The 21,096-nt window shown below is 45.0% G+C and overlaps 2 protein-coding genes across 4 annotated transcripts in view; one reads left to right on the forward strand and one right to left on the reverse strand.

Annotated features, from left to right (window-relative positions):
* Positions 1-21,096, reverse strand: part of LOC146756747 (uncharacterized) — a 252,104-nt gene that overhangs the window by 112,051 nt on the left and 118,957 nt on the right. The gene's annotated exons all lie outside the window — the stretch shown is intronic.
* Positions 16,725-19,023, forward strand: LOC146756750 (uncharacterized). Of its 3 annotated transcripts, none has more exons than XM_085524175.1 (4): positions 16,725-16,892; positions 17,634-17,718; positions 17,812-18,090; positions 18,855-19,023. In XM_085524175.1, exons 1-4 carry the CDS (start codon positions 16,822-16,824, stop codon positions 18,984-18,986), a joined length of 567 nt encoding a protein of 188 aa, XP_085380301.1. In that variant the 5' UTR covers positions 16,725-16,821; the 3' UTR covers positions 18,987-19,023. The 3 variants fall into 3 exon arrangements, with proteins under 3 accessions (XP_085380301.1, XP_085380300.1, XP_085380302.1); XM_085524174.1 differs by lacking the exon at positions 16,725-16,892 and adding an exon at positions 17,377-17,478; XM_085524176.1 differs by lacking the exons at positions 16,725-16,892; positions 17,812-18,090 and adding an exon at positions 17,377-17,478.

Consider the following 21,096-nt stretch of genomic DNA (forward strand, 5'->3'; position numbering starts at 1 on the left):
AGAGGAAGAACTGCAGCCCCAGCTGCGCTGTGTTACAGAGATCCAACCGGGCAGCAGAGCACGCTGACCTCCTCTGCTCCCTTCCTCACTGTCCCAGCTCCCAGCCCGTTCCCGTGCCCCTCGGAGCCCAGCCCGGGCTGCATGAACTGCCGCCCTGGTTGCAGCCCGTCTGGGCCAGCAAACCTGCTGCGCTGAGTGGGAGCTGGAGCCGGGACCAGGGTCCCGCCTGGGGTACGGCAGTGCGGGTTCCGCCCCGTCCGGGGCCGCTCCCCGCTCCTCTCCCGGTGCTGCTGGCAGGGGGCAGGAAGCGTGCGCTCCTCTGCACGAGCCACGAAGGGCACCTACCTTGGGTGCGGAGCAGGCTGCTCCCAGCTCTGGTGCAGGTAGCCGGGCTCCTCGGAGTCGCGTAGAGCAGAGGACGCCGAGTGCCCTCAGCCCGGAGCTGGCCGCAGGACGGCCTTGGTGCACCTCCTGCCACCGCGGTGCTGCCCGGATGGCTTCCAGCCAGGCTCTCGCCTCTTCCGCACAGGCTCAGGAAGGCAGGAATTCCCACAACGATCACGCCCAGAGCTCGTTTTCATGGCACATCTGCCCCCGGGGGATGGCGATGGGAAGGGGTGCGGGGGAGGAGGGTGGGAGGAATGGGGGCTGTGTTTTGTTACGCTAATGAAGCATCGCTTTCTGCCGGCTCTCTTTGCTTCCTTCGGTGGGGACATTCGCACACCCTTGTGGTCAGACATCCCTCCCTTGCTGTCCTGGCGTTCCTTTCACTCCTCTCCCCCACGAGTATGTCCCAGCAAGAGGCAATCTCCGGTACAGCACCAGAGGACATTCTGTGTTGAACAGAACTCTTGCAATGGAACCGAGCTGTGGCTAGGAGCTTTACCCAGAAGCTGCTGTAAGAATACGACTTTCCCCAGATCCTTGTCTAAGGGTCCTAATAAGTCTTCTGTGCAGCGATACCTTGCGGTTCTGTGTGGGTTTGTGGTCCGTATGGCTGGCCATACCTACCCTTGAGTTGCACCGGGCAGTGTACTTGGGAGTGACCTCACTGGAAGGAAAGCAGTGTGCAAACTGCAATGGGAAATTGCATTTAGGAAAGCAGGATATTGAGGTTCGTTTTCTGGTGGATATGGGTGCTTCTTACTACCCATAGATGGTTTTGTAACAGTAGTAGATGCTACTGCCCAACGGGAAAAGGTTTCCTTTTTTGGATTAATTAAACATAAGCTAAGAAAACAAGCAGCAATACAGAAATTCTTGTACCTGCCAGGTTACTCTGGCAAGAAATTGAATAAAACTGGAGCTAAGAGTGCAACGATATTGACTGATTAAAAACTGTAACTCTGGCTTTAACACAAACTGGGCAAAACAATGTTGTACCCCCAGGAGTTACAGCAGTCTCAAATATGCTACACTTAGTGGTGTGGGCATCAGGGCCAAAAATGAAGCCCTAAATAGAAGTTAAAAGCAAGAGCTTGCCTAGTCAGGGTAAAGCGGTGCCCTTTGAGGGTATGGGACTGTAGGAGGATAAAAGAAATAATAGGTAACTTTTTGGAGTTTGGATTCCAATTTTGATAGCAAGTGCTGTAGTTTGGTACAAGACTTGAGGGCAAGTACTAGAATAGTTGAATGGATACACTCAGTGGTGGCAAATCCATGCACTTTATTAACCAAGTTAAGGAACGAAAAGATGGAGTTTACCTTCTGGATTTGAGGGATGTCTCTTCTGCCTGGTTTGGCCAAAGGAAGCCCAAGGTGATTTGCCTTTGAATAGGAAAGCCCTGATATGGGGAGAAGAGTCTCAGTTAACCTGGACAGTGTTACCCAGGGTTGTGAGAACAGCTGAATGATGGTCAACTCATGAGCCTGAGATCTGGGATCCTCCATCCTAGGGTGGAACTTTACTGCAGCACGTGGCTGCCACAGCAACAAAAGGACTGTGTACAATAGACTGAGAGTTTGCTGAGTTTCTTGGTTTACAGAAAGCACAAATAACTCAACAGCAAGTGACATATTTGGGATATGAGATTACAGCTGGACTTTGAACCTTACGGACTGCCAGGAAAAAAGTCATCTGCCAAACCCCTGAGCTGCAAATTGCCAAGGAAGTGAGTAAGGGATGGCCAGGGTGCCTGAGGGCGGTGGCTGCACTGGTACTTGTGGGAATACAAGAAAAGCTGTTCAGAGCAGCAGCTGTGGAGCAAGATAAACAGCATGAGAACCAAGGACACCTCTGCAAGGAGAAGAAGAGTCTCACAGCTCTGATTGGATACGTGCCTGCATGGACAGTTGAAAAGGGTTCTGTAGAATGCTTTGTTGACATGTAAAGGTGGTTGGGAAAGTTTTAAGGGCGGACGGGAAAGTTAGAAAATAACAACTTGTGAAGGTCTATAAGGGATGTGAGAACTTGTAATAAATGATTTGGATCGTTCACATCTGAGTCCGTGCCTCAAACGCTGCAAATGTGGTGCTGATAGGTTGATGGTTGGACTTGTTCTTAGAGGTATTTCCAACCGTAATGATTTTTTTATTCTATGAGGGTTAAGGACTCCAGGACAGTATCAGTGAATACTTCATTCATGGCTTGAAAGCTGAAGCTTGAAGCTGCTGAGGTTGAATGAGGAAGAGTATGTCCTTTGATGTGGTTGAAAACTGATCTTGAACAGACTTTCTCAACAGGATACTCTTTGGTTGGGACAAATACAGAGGAGTGTATTTGTGATTTTTCTTGCACAGGGTCAGTGATCACTGTCTGCACAACAGTTTTAGGAAACAAGAAAAGAGAAGAAAAAAACAACTGCACGGGACCTAAGTAAAATGAATTCTTAATGACTGACTGTGCTAGTGAAACATATTGAGTAGCTTGAAGCTTAAGACAAAGGAGTTAATTGCTTTGTTGTATGTGACTATATGAAGGGTTGCTGTAAAGAAGAATTGTAAACTTGTTATATGGCAAACAGGCTATGAACTAGTGGTTGTATCAGTTAGGAAGATTCGTGTTAGTTACTGCCTTTGAGTAGTAAAGCTTGCAGAGCTTGGGAAGAATAGGTTGGAAAAGCTACAGAATTTTCATCAGTAACAGCTTAGACATGTATTGGGGTTAGTCTAGTTATGGATTTTATTGCTGTAAGACATGAGGGATGGGCAAAATGACTTGTTCCTAGTCCCTCCCAGTGCTGTTATTCTGTGCTGTTTGTGTGTTTTCAGAAATCTATGTATTACTTACTATTGTGCCTTTGTTCTTTAGTTGTCATTAGTTGTGGCAGGGGTGACAGCCCTTTCTTCACTCTGTTTCCTTACTGTAGAATTAGGAAATTTACAAAGAGGAAAAACGTGAATAGTCAGGAATATTTTGGAAAGTGTTTCCACTGTTAAACACTTCAGAATTTCTCAGAAATTCTGCATCCCAGCTGTAAAGAAAAGGCTTGTGCATAATTTCAAAGGGTTGAGAATACTTAATCCTGAAATTGTTTATTGGTTTTTTACTCTGTTTTGGCCTCGTACTTTGTCTCCAGTAGTATATAGTTGGCACTCAGAAGTAATTTGATTCAGCTTGTCCTTCTGCACTGTTTGCTTTCTGTTCCGTTGTGCTGCTTTGCCTGTGGAGTCCTCTAGTCTGAGATCTGTTGTCTCACCTTGCCTGAATTCTGCCTCAACTGAATAGACATAGATTCAAAACCTGTGTTGCATTATTTTCTGGTTTCAGAAGTGTCCAGTCTTTTACTAGATAGACTTTCCTGGTTTTGAGTAACTTGCAAAACTGATAGTATTCCTGCCTGCTTCCCAAGAGTCTCTGTTTTTCAGACAAGGTTATGTTAACAAATCCATGAAACCCCAATAGAAATTCTGGGCTCTTTGCTGTGTGTCTACTTGCATCTTCTGCTTTCTGCCCTTGTCTTTGTGATGTCTTCGTTTTGCACATCCTCTTTATTTGTCTTACTTGAGTAAATGAATCCATCTGTCACAATCTTCTCACCTGGATGTCTGAAAGTTCTCTTCCCGGCAGGGGATTTATTTCACTGTTTACCTCTTAACTTTTGTCCTTCCATTTCCTTCTCTGTTCCTTTGGTTTTATTTGCTGCAACGCTTCCTCCTCTTTATTTTCAGGAGTACTTCTAATCTCTTAACATGAACTGTGTGTTCCTGTACTTCAGGTTCTCTTCAAAGATTTTTTCCATATCTCTTCTTTGATTTTGATTAATGTTAACTGTTGAGATTTTTCTGGATGTATTCCCAAGACTCAGTCTGAGGTTTAAAATCCATCCAGTAGTACTACTGAATTCAAGTCTGCAATTCAGAATTGCATCGTTTGTAGAGCAGGGCCTTTTTAGAATTGAATTCAGTGGGATGTGAACAGAAGACTCAGGACAGCAGGGTCTGTTTTAGTTGGATAAGGCTTTTGGTTAACTCTTCTCATTCCTGTAGATATGGATTTATCTTGTTTCATCTACATGCAAAACTTTGTAGTGTAATCAGTTACATAAAAATACATTCTCTTCTCTTCCTGTGTTTCTAGTTCTGTCTTAGTAATTTTCTTGAAATGTGTTAGCACAGTCCTGCTTCATGTAGTTCCTGTCCTTGTTTTTCTGTTCCTCCTGCTTTCCCTAGTCCTGTTCTGATAACCTCAGAAGTACTCTCTGTTCTTCTTAATTTCTTCATGCCTAAATAGAATTGTCTCCTCAACACCAAATCTGAAATGTTTTTGTGTTATCTTAGCAGCCCAAAAGTAAATACCAGGTTAGTTTTTATGAGAATTTCCTTTTCAGTGTCAGAATCTGAGCTTGGTTTACCAGAAGAGCTCAGGAAAACTAATGTTTATTAAAAATCAGTGTATTCTGTAACTCCACCATGTTCGGCATAGTGCAGTTTAGGTTCAATGGAATACAGTATTCTCCTGAAGCTTTGAGATGTTTGTCTTTTTGATTAATGGAAATGGTGGAAAGCATTGTACTTGAATTGCAGGTGTTGTGCTTCTTCCAATGATTATGAAAATCAGCTGTATTGTCTGGTGCCTTGGGAAAAATACAGCAGGAATTGAAAAGTCCTGCCAGGTTTCATGCTTTTGTTTTGCATGTGGTAGTATTGAGCTATTAAGAAAGACTTCAAATGTTGTGCGGTACAGCTCGTATTTCCTATCTGCTTAAAGGGAGAAGCAAAGTCTTTGATACTGCTACAGCTGTTGGATGTGAAGCTTTAATTAAAAAGTTCTTTGCTTTGTTTGGTAGCAATAGCTAAATATCCTGTTGAAGGAAATGTAACTTTTTTTAATCAGGGGTGATTAAATTCTTATGATCACGTTAGCAGATGTTTTGGGACAGATCTTAAACGAAAGTTTTAACAGTCATATCTGTTTCCATTGCTTACATGTCCATTACCAGTAGTTGTGGGTCGGTTTAACATGTTTTTCTTTGCTCTGTGTAATTATTATTTTTTCAACAAAATAACAGTACTTTGTGCTTTTACTGTGCATTCTGCTATTATCTTATTGTAAAACATGGGACCCCATTGTAATATATCTATGACGGCTGCTCTGAAAGTAATGCCTCCTATTTTATTATGTCAGCCCATGACATCAGAGGCAGATGTTAGTGAGATGGCAGTAGAGGTTGAACCTCCCCGCCAGTATTCCATTACATTTAATTACTGTGCAATGAAAGCTTTGCTTCTATCATAAGCATGTATCCTTCTCAGTGTCTAGCTTCAGCAGTAGAGGTTTTCACAGAGCTCTGAGAGCAGAGCTACACTTTAAAACTGGTGAGTCTGCCCCATGGGTTGGAAGTGATAAGCTTGGCTTTTGTTTGTAACTTTGAGACAGCTGCTCAAGAGTGGGGTTATTCTCATGTGTGCATTAACAGATAGCTTATTACCTGCTGGTGAAGATTAGTTAAGCATCCATAAATGTTGACGGTTTTTGTCATCACCAGGCATAATGTTAGGATTTAAATGCATTCCCAAAGTGGAAAATGCTCATGAAGATTTCTGTTTGATTGTTTTCAGAGTTGTGGGTTATACTGCTTTCTTTTAATGGGCTTGCTATGACAAATATAAAGCCTGTTCTTTTCAGCCTTTAGTTTACTAGCTATTAACAACAGAATATTTACAGTGAAAAAGATCTAAGGGGATAAACACATTATATTTTAGCACCTCAACATTTGCAAAAAATAAATGGACAAAACCACCTCCCTTCCCACTACAGCACTTATCTGGCAGAACTGGTTGGATTGCTTCTGTTCTCTTAGCTCTTGGGGCTGTTGTTTTGCCACTCATAGAACTGCTTCCCATGAGTTTATGTTGTGTTTGCACTGGAGGGGTTGAGAAGCAGCTGAAACTGTCAGCTTCATTCTTGTCCTGCATCCCACTGAATGTGAGCTGTGTATGAACTCAATAAGCAAATACGATTTTTGGTATTGCATTAAGTATATTCCTGTGCTGTGCTCTGGTGGTATGTAACTGTTCAGGCTTTGACATTATTAATGGAAGCATGCCTGACTTCAGCATGTGCAAGGCTTAATCATGAGCATCTAACCCATCTTTTAACAATGAGGCAGAGTTCAAGTAGATTTGCAGGTGATCAGTTGTGCAAGACAAAACTGAATTCCTTCTTTGATAGAACGACCAATTCCTTTTTTCCTCCAGACAAAGAGAAGAGATGTAGTCCCATATGTCATACTTCACTTGTGCTCTTGAGGCTGTGCCAGACAGTAAACAGCTAATTCATGTAAAAGAGATGATCGTTGCGAGAGTTGGTGTTTGCTGAAGGAAACAACTGCTTGTGGTTCTTTTTTTTATTTAGGGCAACCACCTCAAAAGCCATAAGCAACAACAAAAATTCCTGCAGGAGTGATTGGAACGAGAAATGTTGGCAATAAGGGGATTTTCCAAGGGCTCAAATTGAGGGCTAGTCTTGCACTGTTTGCAGTAATGACCTTGGCACCAAAAACTCGTTGGGATTTTCTTATGAGAATTTGTGGTGTGTTGTCAGTAGGTGACAACTGAGGAAACGCATGTGCAGCAGAACACATGCGTTTGGGACATGGTACAGATACAGAAAAACCAGTGAGACTGGGCATGTCAAGGCCAATAACAACCCTCCTGGGAGACAGTAGAAATCCTTACTGTTGCAGCATGAATAACTGGAGAGAAATGAACATGAGAGTGGAAGATGTATAGGGAAAGATATTCTGTGGAGAATAAGCTGCAATTAAGGCATTGTACAATGTTCTTCCAGCTGGAATATTACTTGCAGTTCTGGCTACTATATTCAAGAAACATTGATTGAAGCTGCTTGGAATTCAATGAAGGGAATATTATGGGAATAAAGAGCCTGTTATGAAAGGACAGTAGAGAAATTTTTCAGTCTGTGGATAAGATCTAATGGCTGGATAAAATAAATGTAAATGAATGGAAAAGCTCTTGCCTCTTAAGGTGGGATCCTGGAAGAGCCTCTGTGGTCATTTGTCCAGTGTGTTTTCCCCCAACTCTTTCTGTACAGGGAGTGATATTGTTTAAACCTACCTTTATAAATGAATCAGTTGGGTATCTTACATGAGTTATTGCCTTTGTTTATAAACAGTATTGGACAGTATTGATTTATGTAATTGGAAATGAAAAATCATCGTTATGAAGATTTTGTTTGGGACCTGAGCAAGGTCAGTTGAGCTCCCAACACGCTGTGGAAGAAAACTTGTTTTTATTCTTGTGAATTATTTTTTTAATCTCTAATGTCGTTCTGGGAACACTGTTACATCCCTAAAAGGCAGCAGCATATTTAAATTATCCCAGTAATGAATAATAATATACAGTAAGGAATAATAATAGTTTCATTATAAGTGTTAAAATTTTCACTGATAGTTTAAAAAAAGGAAATGCTATTTATCAGATGTCAAAAACAGGATAATTTACCAAATGCAGAAATTTAGGATTTAGTGAAATTAATTCAGGTGTAAGAATATTGGTGGCCTGTATTTGACTCCTGCATAGTTTGCAAGGTTCTTGCACATAAAACCTAGTTTTGTGGTATTTTTGCTTCTAATTCTACCCTCTTGTTAGCAATTTGTGGGTCAGGCTGGGTCACATCACACTTCATTTCAGTTTTCAGTTTCTTCTTACTTCATCTACTTTTATTCCTCCATCATACAGGTAGTTAGGGCAGTCGATATATGAATCATTGTGGAGATGACTGTTCCTGTAACATTTGAAAGAAAAAATTGTTTTTTGATCAAGCGTTCCCAGTAAAAGATAAATAATTCTATGTGAACCAAAAAACTCTGAGTAACTAGTGAAATAAGTTGACCTTTTTCTTTCCAGTTTTGCAGGTAGGAAGACAAACCTGATGAGCTGAATGAGTTTTCTGTTTAGCTGCTGTGTCTGAAATAAAACTAGTTCATAGACTGCATGCAATTTCAGTTATTCATTGGTGGGGTATTTCTTGTTTTGCTTGTAGTTGCCCTGTGGTCACCAGTGTGAAGAGATTTGCCATTCAGGTGATTGTCCTCTGAACTGCAGCCAGAAGGTTAAACTCAAGTGTCCTTGTAAGCGACTGAAAAAGGTAAGTTTTGGAGTTGCAGTTCTGAGAGTGACACATTTTCTTTGTATGTTCCTAGGCTTGTGTACATGGATTGTCTCTGGTCAAGACTGGAATAGAATCAGTTACTTGAGCAGAGCAGCAACAGCAGCTGAAAGTCTGGGTGGAACAATCAAAATATTCACTAAGGAACATAAAATTCATTGTAGAAAATGTTAGCTCCCAGATTTGCAATACCTTTATCTTCAAGCACACTTCAATTTTTGTAGTTCCATTAGGAAAATAATCAGATGATCTGGAGTGATTTAAGAAGTCAAAGCACATTTTCCTCATTAGGAACTGAGAAGTTTATAATTACATAAATTGGAACAGTCACAGATGTTTTGAATTCCTAATTGATGGTTGTCTGAGGCCCTTAAAGCAAACAGAGGCATCAGCATCCTTAGCTTTCAGCAGAGATAAAGGACAAAGCTTATAGCTATCAAGTATGATGAGGGGAAAACCAGAGGCTGCTGTGACCTCTTGACAAGTGTTAACTTAATGAAAAATTCACTATCTGGCTTGAACAAAGCATGCTTAAATTATTTTCAAGACCCGGTTAACTTCTGAGCTTTCCACACAGATGCAGTTTCCCCAGAGTTCTTAGCTTCTCCAAGAAATGTCTTCAGAAATCTCAGATCTTGCAGGGTGCATGTTCAAGAGAAAGGATGGTAATGCCCAGAGTACGTGCTTCAAATTGAGCAGTCTCTGCTTATAAATAACTAGCTTTTCTTTATTTGTAAGTTGAAATGTTGACTTCTGCTGAGGATAAATTATTTTGTTGTGACTAAGTGCTCTTACTAATTTCAGTTTATCTTACTCTACTGTGTTCAGTAAAATCAATAATATCATTGGTTGCGTGTATACTTCTGCTTCTTGTTCCTTAAGATATAGGTTTACAGTTGGACTTGATGATCTTTGAGGTCTTGTTTCTTATGCCAGACTTAATTGAATAAGGAAGATGGGTATTTCCATGATAGCTCTGTTACATCTAGTTGTTGCTGTCCCTAATTTTCATACTGTTTTTGGAAAACTGAAATGTGTTATCATCTTCTGCTGAGTTCTGATGCTGTATAGCTATTTCAGACCAGTTCAGATTTTATTGTCCCAGAGTTCCGGGATGTCTTCAGTGATTATGTGGATGTCCAACTGAAATGTGGTAGCAAGAAGCAATGAAATTAATGTTTAGGATGCTCACTTTTCACTTTTACAGTGGCCTGAAATGGAACATTCCAGATCTGCTATTCTGAAAGTTTTATGGTCCTTAAATATGATGACAGTTACTTTTTTTCCCCCCCTCAATCTTGTAAATTTGATTTTAATAAGGTGGAAAGGTTGTTATGAGTTAATTATATAATTAATAAAAATTAATTCTTATATGATGACAGCCCACTTATTTAAATAGCCACGAAGTGATCCTTCTGATTCCTAGTGAAATGGTGTCTCCCTTCAGAAAGAGAAGAAAACACTATCCCCACCTTAAATATCATCTCACTGTTTTCCAGGTCAAGCCCCAAATCCATGCTCTCTTTTGTACAGAGAGCTACAGTGTAGAGGGTAAATGATGCCAATAAGCCACTGATAATTGGACTGTGTATTAGTTGCAGCTAATCTGACTGCAGAAATATGACTCGTTTCTGTAGTGTGAAAGATGATGTCTTTTAACGTTTGCTTTATGCATCTGCCCTTGCCTGAGATCGTAATTAGGGTATCTTTGATTCCAGAAGGTCCTTATGCATATTTGCTTGGAGCTGCATACTTACAGCAGATAGTGTACTTCTTTCTTAGCTTGGATTGGATAGTGTACCTGTATATTTAGTCTTCTGTGCCTGCAGCCTGTGATCTTGAAGATAAGGAGAAACAGAATTGAGTACCTAATATTTGCAGCTGAATTCTCCTCTACCAGTCTTCAGTCTGTGTATACTACTGGTGAAGCTGGGAGTTGACAGGACACATATTCCAAGCTGCTCTGTAAATATGCCTCATCTGAACCATCACAATTAATATCAAATGTAGGAGCTCATAATTTGAGTGCAAAACAGGAGGATTTTTTCTTCCTTTTCTGGTGTTGAAGTTAACTGTTGCATCATGAGGCTATGCATGTAAACATGCAAGGTCGTATAAACCACTTGAATTTGTAACCCACAACTTGTAGTGGACCATATTCTTAACCATCTAGGCAGGTGGTTTATCTTAGCATGCTGGAATTGCTCTGAAGAAGTTAGTTTTTGGATTTTGCTGTATGCTATGAAAATTGTTCTGCATATTGTCAGAAAGCATGAAAACCAGAATAGCTTCTGGCTATGTTACTGTGCTTTCCTGACAAAATTCTTCATAGGCTAGTAGTATAGATTATAAGATTATAACTTTCTCTCTGTGCTGGTATTCTGTTTTGGTTTTGTTGGTGGTTTTTTTGTTTTTTTTTTTTTCTGTTGTTGTTTGTTTGTTTGTTTGTTTTGGCCTTCAATGTAAGGGGGAGGAAGGAGAAGGAAGTAGGGGAGATCTTCCCATGACCAGACCTTGCCCTGTAGTTTCAGCCAGTTTAGAGAATTGATACGAAGTTTCAGAAGAGTTACTTATTAGTTACTTTGCATGGTATCTTTTGTAACAGAGTTCACAAGGTTATATTGCTTTGTCTTAAATAAAAAAGTGAAAAAAAAGACAAGAAAAATTAAACTGAACCACTTGATTTATTCTTGATTCAGTTTAGCTTATCAGAAAGAAGGAAAATAGAAAAGGATGCTTGAATACAGTTACAGTTTCAAATAATATTTATTTATTAGCTTCATTCTGTAAATATACCGAATAAAATTGTTTTACAATTTTTCCAACAAAATGAACATTATAATTAAATTTTTATATAGGGAAATGAATTACAAACAATTCAATTTATACTTAACAAGAAGTACAGTGCAGCAAGATACAAGAAGGCCAAGTTTCACTGGAGTGTGATGTGTTATGCAAAGAAATGAAACGGAAGGCGTCTGAGGTGGTGTATCCATTTTAGTAATGTTGTCTTCATTGCCTTGAGAAAAGTTGGAAAAAACAGGCAGATCGTTATTTTTTCAAGACAGTAATAGCAAGAAATGCAGTGTAACTCAGCGTACAGTTTAATTGCACATTTAATTTTTGGACTATTGAATCTGGCTTATTGCTGAGAATTGCACTACTTGTAGATAGTGTCAACTCACTTGATGAAACACTGTGTTAAGGTAATGCTCTATTACCTCTTTATTTTTAATGTACATTGGAACTGGAGATTTCCTCTTCAGCCAAGAAGTGCTAATCAATGATAATAAAATCATTACTGCTAGTGAGAGCTATAGAAGCACTTCATTTAGGCCTTACTTTTACTTTGAAGGTTAGCAAAGTGTTATCTTGTGTGTTCCTGTCACACAGTATTAGGTGACTGCCACAATTATAGAGAGCTTTCAGCAACTGCATGTGCTTTTCAGCTCATTGTAAACATGGATGCTCTCCAATAATTTTGTTTGAAGTAAAGAAACTGCTGCATAATCTCACCTAAAGAGACAGAATATCCACATTGTTTTTCTAGGCCTTTTATGGAAACATGAGGAAGTGGTGCATGAACTGGTTAACTTTTATCAACTTAGTAGTATATGTAATATACTGATATATATAATTTAAATATTCAACCCAAAACCTCATTCTGTAAAAGCTACATCTGTCTGTTTCTGCTCAGAATTTCAGGATTGTCAGGCAAGTTCTAAGACGTACTCTGTAAATCAAATTCTACACCTTTGCAATCAGCTTGAACACCAAGACTCTTGGAATATACTTCTAGAAAAACCAGTAGTAACATATCATCCTAGTGAAGTGTGGAAGTGAGTTTAGTGGGCATGGAGTGCATTGAAGGGGGGTGAATTCATAGAAGTCTGCATCAACAAAGGAGCACATTTCAGTGGGGTGCAGCATCAGCTGCAGTTTCAGTTCAGCAGATATTTCCTAGTTTTTATCTGTACCATTGAATTCAACTGGGAAAATATTCTAATGCATCAAGCAAATGACTACAGGTTCCTGTGAGCATAGGAAGTTCCGCACAAACGTGTGCAGGAATCTTACACAAATACGACAACAGCAGCGTACAAAAGAAGCTACATTCTGTGTTCACTGGCCGATTTCTCTTTTGGAACTGATGTTCTGCCATTAGATGGCAGTGAAATACCAGGAGGGATAGGGCTGCAGTTTTTGCAAACCAAACTTTCCTATTTCAGGTATTCATGACTAAAAAGACCTTTGTGTGTTTTTCTGATGAGACACTCTGACATTATCTAGGTGAAATGAAATTGTTAGTGATATTTCATATATGGTTTAACAATTTAAAAAAAAAATAATCTGAAAATCCACAAATGTAACTGCTTGCACAGAGCACGCTCTTTGAGCTGCGGTGTTCTTAAGCACGAGCTGGTGTGCCTTCTGCTTAGTCTTCAACAGCTCTTAAGTTTGTAGGAACAAATTCCATCTGTGCATACCTTACTTAGTTAATTACCATTTTTACTGTGCAAAATGTGATACATAAATATATATATATACATATATAGACTGGTTATTGAGATCAAGATGGTTTTTAACTTCAAGTTGTCAATCATATCGTTACATCTTAGGGCATTCTATTACTCTGAGATCTAATTTTACTAAGGTAGTGTTAAGTGGCTGCAGAGTTGGAGGTCCAAGAAACATGTACAAGCAGCAGATACGCATACACTGACCCAGCACACTGGTACTGCCGTCACTGTAGTGATGCCTGACTGAGGGAATTTCAGAGATAGAGCTGGTGTCTTAATGTTTGATGGCTTTGCTGCATCTATATGCCTTTTTGTGTAATGAAAAATACTATTTGGCACTTTCACTGTCTTCAGGATTTTGTGTCCTGTCAATCACCTGCTTTTTACCTGCTGAATCCAAGTTAAACATCTCTTAGCAGCTTCCCCTGGGAAACCAACTTTAAGGGCAGGGGTATAGAACAGAGCTGGCAGCTCTTTAAGGACACCCTTCTGAAAGCACAGCGGCTCTCCATCCCCCTGCAGAAGAAGTCAAGCAGGGAAGGCAGGCAGCTATCATGGATGTGCAAGGACCTGCAGCTTAAACTTGAGGGAAAAGAGGGAAATGTTCAGAAAGTGGAAGCAGTGTTGTATAGCCTGGGAGGAATACAGAGCTGTTGTCCATGTGTGAAGAGACAGGATTAGGAAAGTCAAGGCACAGATGGAGCTGAACTTGGCAAGGGGAGTGAAAGATAACAAGAAGGGCTTCTGCAGGTACATAGGCTGTTCGGTGGATTAGGAATTGGTTGGCTGGATGCAGCCAAAAGGTTATGATCAACGGTTCTGTGTCTGGGTGGAGGCTGGTCGCAAGTGGTGTCCCTTAGGGGTTGGTCTTGAGACAGGTGCTCTTCAACATCTTCATCAATGACAGACAGTGGCATCGAGTGCACCCTCAGCAAGTTTGCAGATGTCACCAAACTGAGTGGTGCTGTCGATACATTGGAAGGAAGGGAAGCCATCCAGAGGGACCTGGACAGGCTGGAGAAGTGGGCCCATGGAAACCTAATGAGGTTCAATAAGGCCAAGTACAGGGTGCTGCACTCGGGTTGGGGCGATCCCAGATATTTGTACAAACTGGGGGAAGATCTCTTTGAGAGATGACCTGTGGAGAGGGACTTGGGGGTCCTGGTGAACGAGAAGCTGGACATGAGCCAGCAGTGTGTGCTTGCAGCACAGAAGGCCAACTGTGTTCTGGGCTGCATTTAAAAAGGGGTGGCCAGCAAGGAGAGCGAGATGCCCTCTACTTGGCTCTTGTGAGGCCCCATCTGGAGTACTGCATCCAGGCCTGGAGCCACCAGCACAAGAAGGGGGGGGTTAGGATAGATATTAGAAGGAAGTTTTTTACACAGAGGGTGCTGATGTGCTGGAACAGGTTGCCCAGAGAGGTTGTGGTTGTTCCATTCCTGGAGGCATTCAAGGCCAGGCTGGATGTGGCTCTGGGCAGCCTGGTCTGGTGGTTGGTGACCCTGCATACAGCAGTGGGGTTGAAACTCCATGGTTATTGTGGTCCTTTTCAACCCAGGCCATTCTGTGATTCAGGACCCAGTCCATCCCATTGTTCTTTATGTATGTTAGGCGTTGCATTCTTTAGTTATTGTAGGATGAAAATAATGCAGGAACTGTGATTCAGATGCATTGTATGTTTATGTTTTAATATTTTCTGTGCCATTCTTTTTCCTTTAAGTTTCTGGCATTTAATTTGCTGTCTTGAATGCTATGTAACAGTTCTGTAGAGTGATCAGTTGCAGTTCCAGGTTTTATTTTTCATAAAATTTTCTGATGGTGAAGCAAATGTAATTGCATTGACAGTTTCCATTACAACAAGAGCAGCAGAACAATATGAGTATGCATTATCCAATATGTCATTTGGTACAAAAGTGGAGATTTCCTTTTGCTCTAGCAGTCAGGGCAACTACTTGGAATGAAGTGTGTGAGTGTAAATTACATACATATATAAGGATTTACCCATCAGTGTACAGTGTGCTGAATTGAGGACTGAGTTACTGAAAGCTTAGAGTGACTTTATTAAGGAATTTTTCCCTGGTATTAATGAATATATATATTTATATTTTCCCCAGGTTTTATATTTGTCAGTTGAATTTTCCAGTTAGTCAGAAGTTTAGTTTTATAACATGGTAGCGTCTCTAATGTTCCGTGTTTTTCAAACATGAATTGATAGAGGTTTTTCACAGAATGTTTTAGAATCTGAGTAAGCTCACAGCTCACTTGGTGAAGGTTTTGCTCGCTTTTCTGAGAACTGTTCTATAAATTATGGCTCCGTAAGATAATAGTTTTACCTGCTTTTACAACAGTTACTTATCACTTTGTATGTCTGGACAGATAAAAGAGGCAGAAGCCAAAGCTGTTATTGAAGAGGAGAAACGAAGACAACAGGTATCAAACTTAATTCTTCTTCCCCCCCAACCTCGTTGTGTTAATAAATCACTTGACGCACGTGCAGCCCAATCTGTATACTTTGTATAGTATTTTTCCCAGTTACAGCTTTCAGCTGTTATGTTGTCCTTAGGTATGTGCCATGGGTGATCTACAGTGGTTAAAAGCAAGTATATTTTCTCTTAACAGTTCTCACATCTGTGGGCAAAATGGTAATCATTTGATGTCGCATTAGAATAACTGTATAATGTATACATATATTTAAATACAAAATACTTCTGATTTTTATCCATCATTTTATAATTCCTTAAATTCACAGAATTACTAAGTAGCCTCTGTAAGGTTGAATTACTGAGTGAAACTTCTTACTTACTCCCCTTCGTGAGAGTGAAGAAACCTAAATTGGTCTCTGTCCTTCAAGGTCTGGTGGGAGTGGGGAATTTTTTTGTCATTGCTGGCTCTGGTGAATGTGTGTTGTCAGCACTGTAATCCAAGAAGCTTCTGTGCCAGCTGCCTGGAAATACTATCACTAATCTTGTTTCAGAAATTAACCGTAAGCTTGGTTGCTGGTGACAGCAAACTCAGGTTTATCATCTGGGCGCTGCAGCCTCAATGCACTCCTTCCAACAGGCTTGTATGCCTGAGACAGAGCACAGACCCCCCCGGTTGTACACCCCCCATCGGACCCCCCCCCACATTAGATCCCCCCCATTGTATCCCCCCCCCATTGAATCCCCCCGCCCTCCATTGGATCCCCCCGTTGTACCCCCCCCTCCCCCACTGAACCCCCCCCATCGGACCCCCACCCCATTAGATCCCCCCCATTGGACCCCCCCGGTCTATTCCCCCCCTATTGGACCCCGCCGTTCGATCCCCCCCCATCGGACCCCCCCGGTCCCGGTCCGTCCCCACTCACCGCTTCCTCCTACGGGGCTGCCAACACCTCCGCACTTTACGGCGACGCTGTCGCAAAAGCGCCGCACCCCGCTGCGCTTTACGGCGCGCCGCGAACTGCAATTCCCAGTGTCCCCCGCGCTGCGCCGTGTTACGTCTCTCCGGGGACTGCAACTCCCAGCGTCCCCCGCGCGGCGCAGGCGCAGAGCGCGCGGTGTGAAAAAGGCGGGAAGGCGTCGGGCGGGAGCTGAGGTGAAGCAAAATGGCGGCGGGGCCGGGAAGGGCCATGGGGCGGGATGGGCGCCATTGGGCTTCGTTATAGCGGGATAACGGTGTTATTCTGGGACGTGGAGTGAGAGAGACCGGGCGGTCAGGGGGGATTTGAGGGGAAATAGTGAGGAAATAATGCTCAATGGGCGTGTGTTCCCCTCAGGTGAGCGGCGCCATGGGCAAAAGGAGGAGCAGCCAGGTGACAGGTAATGACTTAAAATGGCCTCAAAATGGCCAAAAAATGGCCTTAAAATGGTCTCAAAATGTCCTCCAATGGGCCTCCAAGCGGTCTCAAAATGGCCACCAAATGGCCTCCAAGCAGCCGCAAAATGGCCTCAAAATGGCCACCAAATGGTCACAAAATGGTTTCCAAAGGGCCTCAAAATGGCCACAAAATGGCGTCCAAGCAGCTGCTGTTCCTCTTGCAGGTGTTGACCACCATGATGGCCCCAATGTCAAAGTCAGGGCAGGACTGAGGGGAGACAACAAGGGGGGGGACGACTATAGTGGGGACAACAATATGGTGGACAGCAAGGGTGGGGACATCAATGGAGGGGGCACAAATGGAGGGGACACTAATAGAGGGGACACCAATATGGGGGACAGCAATATGGTGGGCAGCAATATGGAGGACACTAATGGGGGGGACACTAATATGGGGGACAGCAAGGGGGGGGACATCAATGGGGGGGACACCAATATGGAGGACATCAGTATGGGGGCCATGATTGGAGGCGACGCTCTGGACAATGGCGGAGGGATGGACTCAGTGCATGGAGATGGAACAGAGAGGTAATGGGGGGAAATGGGAGGGTGGGGGGCAGAGGGGGGGCTGGAGGTGGAAATGGGGGCAGAAATGGGGCTTGGGGGTAGGAATGGGGCCTGGGGCCAGCAATGGGTCCTGGTGCCCCCCAGCTGATGGGGTTTGGGGTCTGTTTGGTTCCCAGCCGCTCTGATAACGGAGGCCCAGCAGCCACCCCACAGCTCAGCGTGATGGAGGAGCTCAGCCCCACAGCGGCCCCATTGGCACAGGTAGGACAGGGCCTCTGCCCCCCCAGCATCACCCCACAGCTCCCCATGGCTATGGGGCAGGGAGCACACAGGTTATGGGGGGGTTTGTTCCAGGATGGGATGGATGGCTGCGAGCAGCAGGAGGACCAGAACAGCCCTGATATGGGGGACCTACAGCCCCATAGCACCCCACAGCCCCATAGTGACACCGATGGGGGCACAGAATGCATTGAGGCCACCAAAGAGCCATTGGAGGGGGAGTGGGCAGCCAAAGTGGAGCCCACTTGTGGGGCAGAGCGTGAGGAGCGCTATGGGGCTGGCACTGTGGGGCTGCCCCACATCTCAGCACCGGAGCACAGTGGGGTGCCAGGGGGGGACACCGAGCTGCTGCAGGTAATGCCAGAGTACTATGAGAACCCATAGGGAACAGCCCCATAGCACCCCACTGCACCCCACATTGTCCCACTTCACCCCATAGAGCTCCAGTTCACCCCAGTTTACCCCCCATTCCACTCTAGATTGCCCCAATTTACCCCAGTTCACCCCAAATCACTCCAACTTACCCCAGTTAACCCCAGTTCTCCGCCATTCACCCCCAAATCACCCAAATTCATCCCAGTCCCCCCTCAGGTCACTCTCATATCCCCCAGTCCCCCTCAATTTGCCCCCATTCACCCCAAATCATCTCAGTTCCCCCCCAAGTCACCCTCAGATCCCCCCAGTTCACCCCATTTCATCCCAGTTCCCCCCAGTTCAGCCCTTGGTGCCCCAGTTCACCCCAGTTCCCCCCCATTCACCCCCAAATCATCCCAAGTCACACCAATTCCCCCCCAAGTCACTCTTAGATCCCCCCAATCCCCCCCAATTCACCCCAGTCCCCCCCCAAGTCACCCTCAGTTCCCCCAATCCCCCCCAATTTGTCCCCATTCACCCCAGTTCATCCCAGTTCCCCCCCGTCACTCTCAGACCCCCCCAATCCCCCCAATTCTCCCCCATTCACCCCAATTCACCCCACATCACCCCAGTCCCCCCCCAAGTCACTCTCATATCCCCCAATCCCCCCCCATTCACCCTCATTCACCCCAGTTCATCCCAGTTCCCCCCAGTTCATCCCCTGTTGCCCCAGTTGCCCCCATTTCACCCCATTTCCCCCCCAGCCCCCCACCCCCTCCCAGCCTGCAGCCCCTCTGTGCCCTGTGGACGCCGATGGGGACCCGGCCTCACCCAGCTGCACCCCCAGGTCGGACCCCCCTCCCCCCACCAGAACCCAGAGCTCATTTTGGGCTTAAAAAGCCCCGGATTGGTGCTATTTTCACCCCCTTTGACCCCCAGGAATGAGGTGGCACCACGTGAGGATGCGTCTGCGGTGCTGGGGGGGCTGATCCTCGAGCTGTCCAACCTCAAGTGAGTGCTGGGGGGGGGGGTTAGGGTTAGGGTCCCATTGGCACTTATGGGGTCTCACTGTCCCCTGTGTGGTCTCACTGTCCCCTGTGGGATCTCACTATCCCCTATGGGCTCTCATTATCCCCTATGGGGTCTCATTGGTCTCTATGGGGTCTCACTGTCCCCTATGGGGTCTCATTGTCCCTGCAGCCGCCGTGTGATGAGCGCCCATCGTGCCCTATAGGGGTCTCACTATCCCCTATGGGGTCTCACTGTCCCTTATGGGGACTCTCATTGCCCCCTATGGGGTCTCATTGGTCTCTGTGGGGTCTCATTGTTCCCTATGGGGTCTCATTGGTCTCTATGGGGTCTCATTATCCCCTATGGGGTCCCATTATCCTACAGCCGCCGTGTGATGAGCGCCCATCGTGCCCTGGAGTCGCTGCTGCGGCTGCGTCGTGAGCGGAGCCGGGGGGTGAACAACAGCAGGAGGAGGAGGAGGAAGATGGAGGGGGACGAGCCAGGATGAAGCTGCAGCTGTGAGTGGGGCTTTATTGGGGGAAAAAAGCCCATAATGGTGCAATAAACACACGAGTGTGAGCAGGGCTGGAACAACACAACTACACAATAACACAACAACACAACAGGGAACAGCTGCTGAGCTCTGCTCCTGGTGCAAAGTGGGGGTGTAAAGTGGGGGTGTAAAGCTGATGGTGCACAAGTGATGGTGCAAAGTGGTGGTGCACAACTGAAGGTGCAAAGGGATGCTGCAAAGTGATGGTGCACAAGTGATGTACAAATGATGGTACAAAGTAGTGGTGCAAAGTGATGGTGCAAAGGTATGGTGCACAAGTGATGATGCACAACTGAAGGTGTAAAGTGATGGTGTAAAGATGATGGTGCACGAGCGGTGGTGCAGAGCTGATGGTGTACAAATGATGGTGCACAAGTGATAGTGCACTAATGATGGTGCACAGTTGGTGCCCAGCTGCTGCCTTCTGTCCCACATTGCGCTCAGCACAGCCTGGGGATGACACAGAGTGCGTTATTAGTAATAGTAATTAGTAATTACGGCCTTAATTAACATCATCACCACCACAACTGCCCCGACACACACAGTACAATATGTGGGGGCCAACCCCATAACCCCTATAGCCCATAACCCCTTATAACCCCCATAACCCCACAACCCCAAACCCCAATAACCCCATACCCCTATAACCCCATAAATAACCCCATAACCCCATAAATAACCCCATAAATAACCCCATAACCCACAACCCCATCACCTAATAGCCCCTATAACCCCATACCCCATTACCTGCTATCAGTCACCGCCGTCCCCGTGTCCCCGTGCTCTCGGTGCATACACAGAGCGATATGACGCCGGGGTGAGCGGGCAGAACCTCCTGGTGTGCGCGTTGTCCCGCGTGGCGCCGCACTGCGGACACACGTAGCGCCGCAGGATGGGGCACAGCACGCGGCCACGCGCGTCCTTCAGAGCGTGGCTGCTCCACACCGCGCGGGACTCCCCGTTACGGCGGCAGAACGGGCAGAACGGGGACGGGAAACGGGGGCGGGCTGATAAGGGAGGGCGGGCCGACAGGGGGCGCTGTGGTGGTGCGATAGTGGGTCGTGATAGTGAGAAGGAGGGCCTTGGTGGTGATAGGGGGGGACATGGTGATAAGGGGGGATGGGGGGATATGGGGGGTCCTGCTGATAAGGGAGGTCCTGCTGATGCTGTGCTGAGCCGTGGTGACACCGACACACCTGGGGACACACACAGACATGGTGGAACATGGCAAATGGCGACCAGGGATGGGGACACCCCCCCCAATATGGTGACCCCAGTGGCAATGACCCCAGTTGACCCCCATTATGTTGACCCCCCCATTATGGCGAACCCCCCCCCCCCATGACAGTGACCCCAGTAATGGTGACCCCAGGTGACCCCCCCCAATACGGTGACACCCCCATGATGGCGACCCCAGTGACACTGACCCCAGGTGACCCCCC

This window comes from Coturnix japonica, chromosome 26, assembly GCF_054131305.1.
Source record: "Coturnix japonica strain WE chromosome 26, WE-NBRP24, whole genome shotgun sequence".
NCBI lineage: Eukaryota > Metazoa > Chordata > Aves > Galliformes > Phasianidae > Coturnix > Coturnix japonica.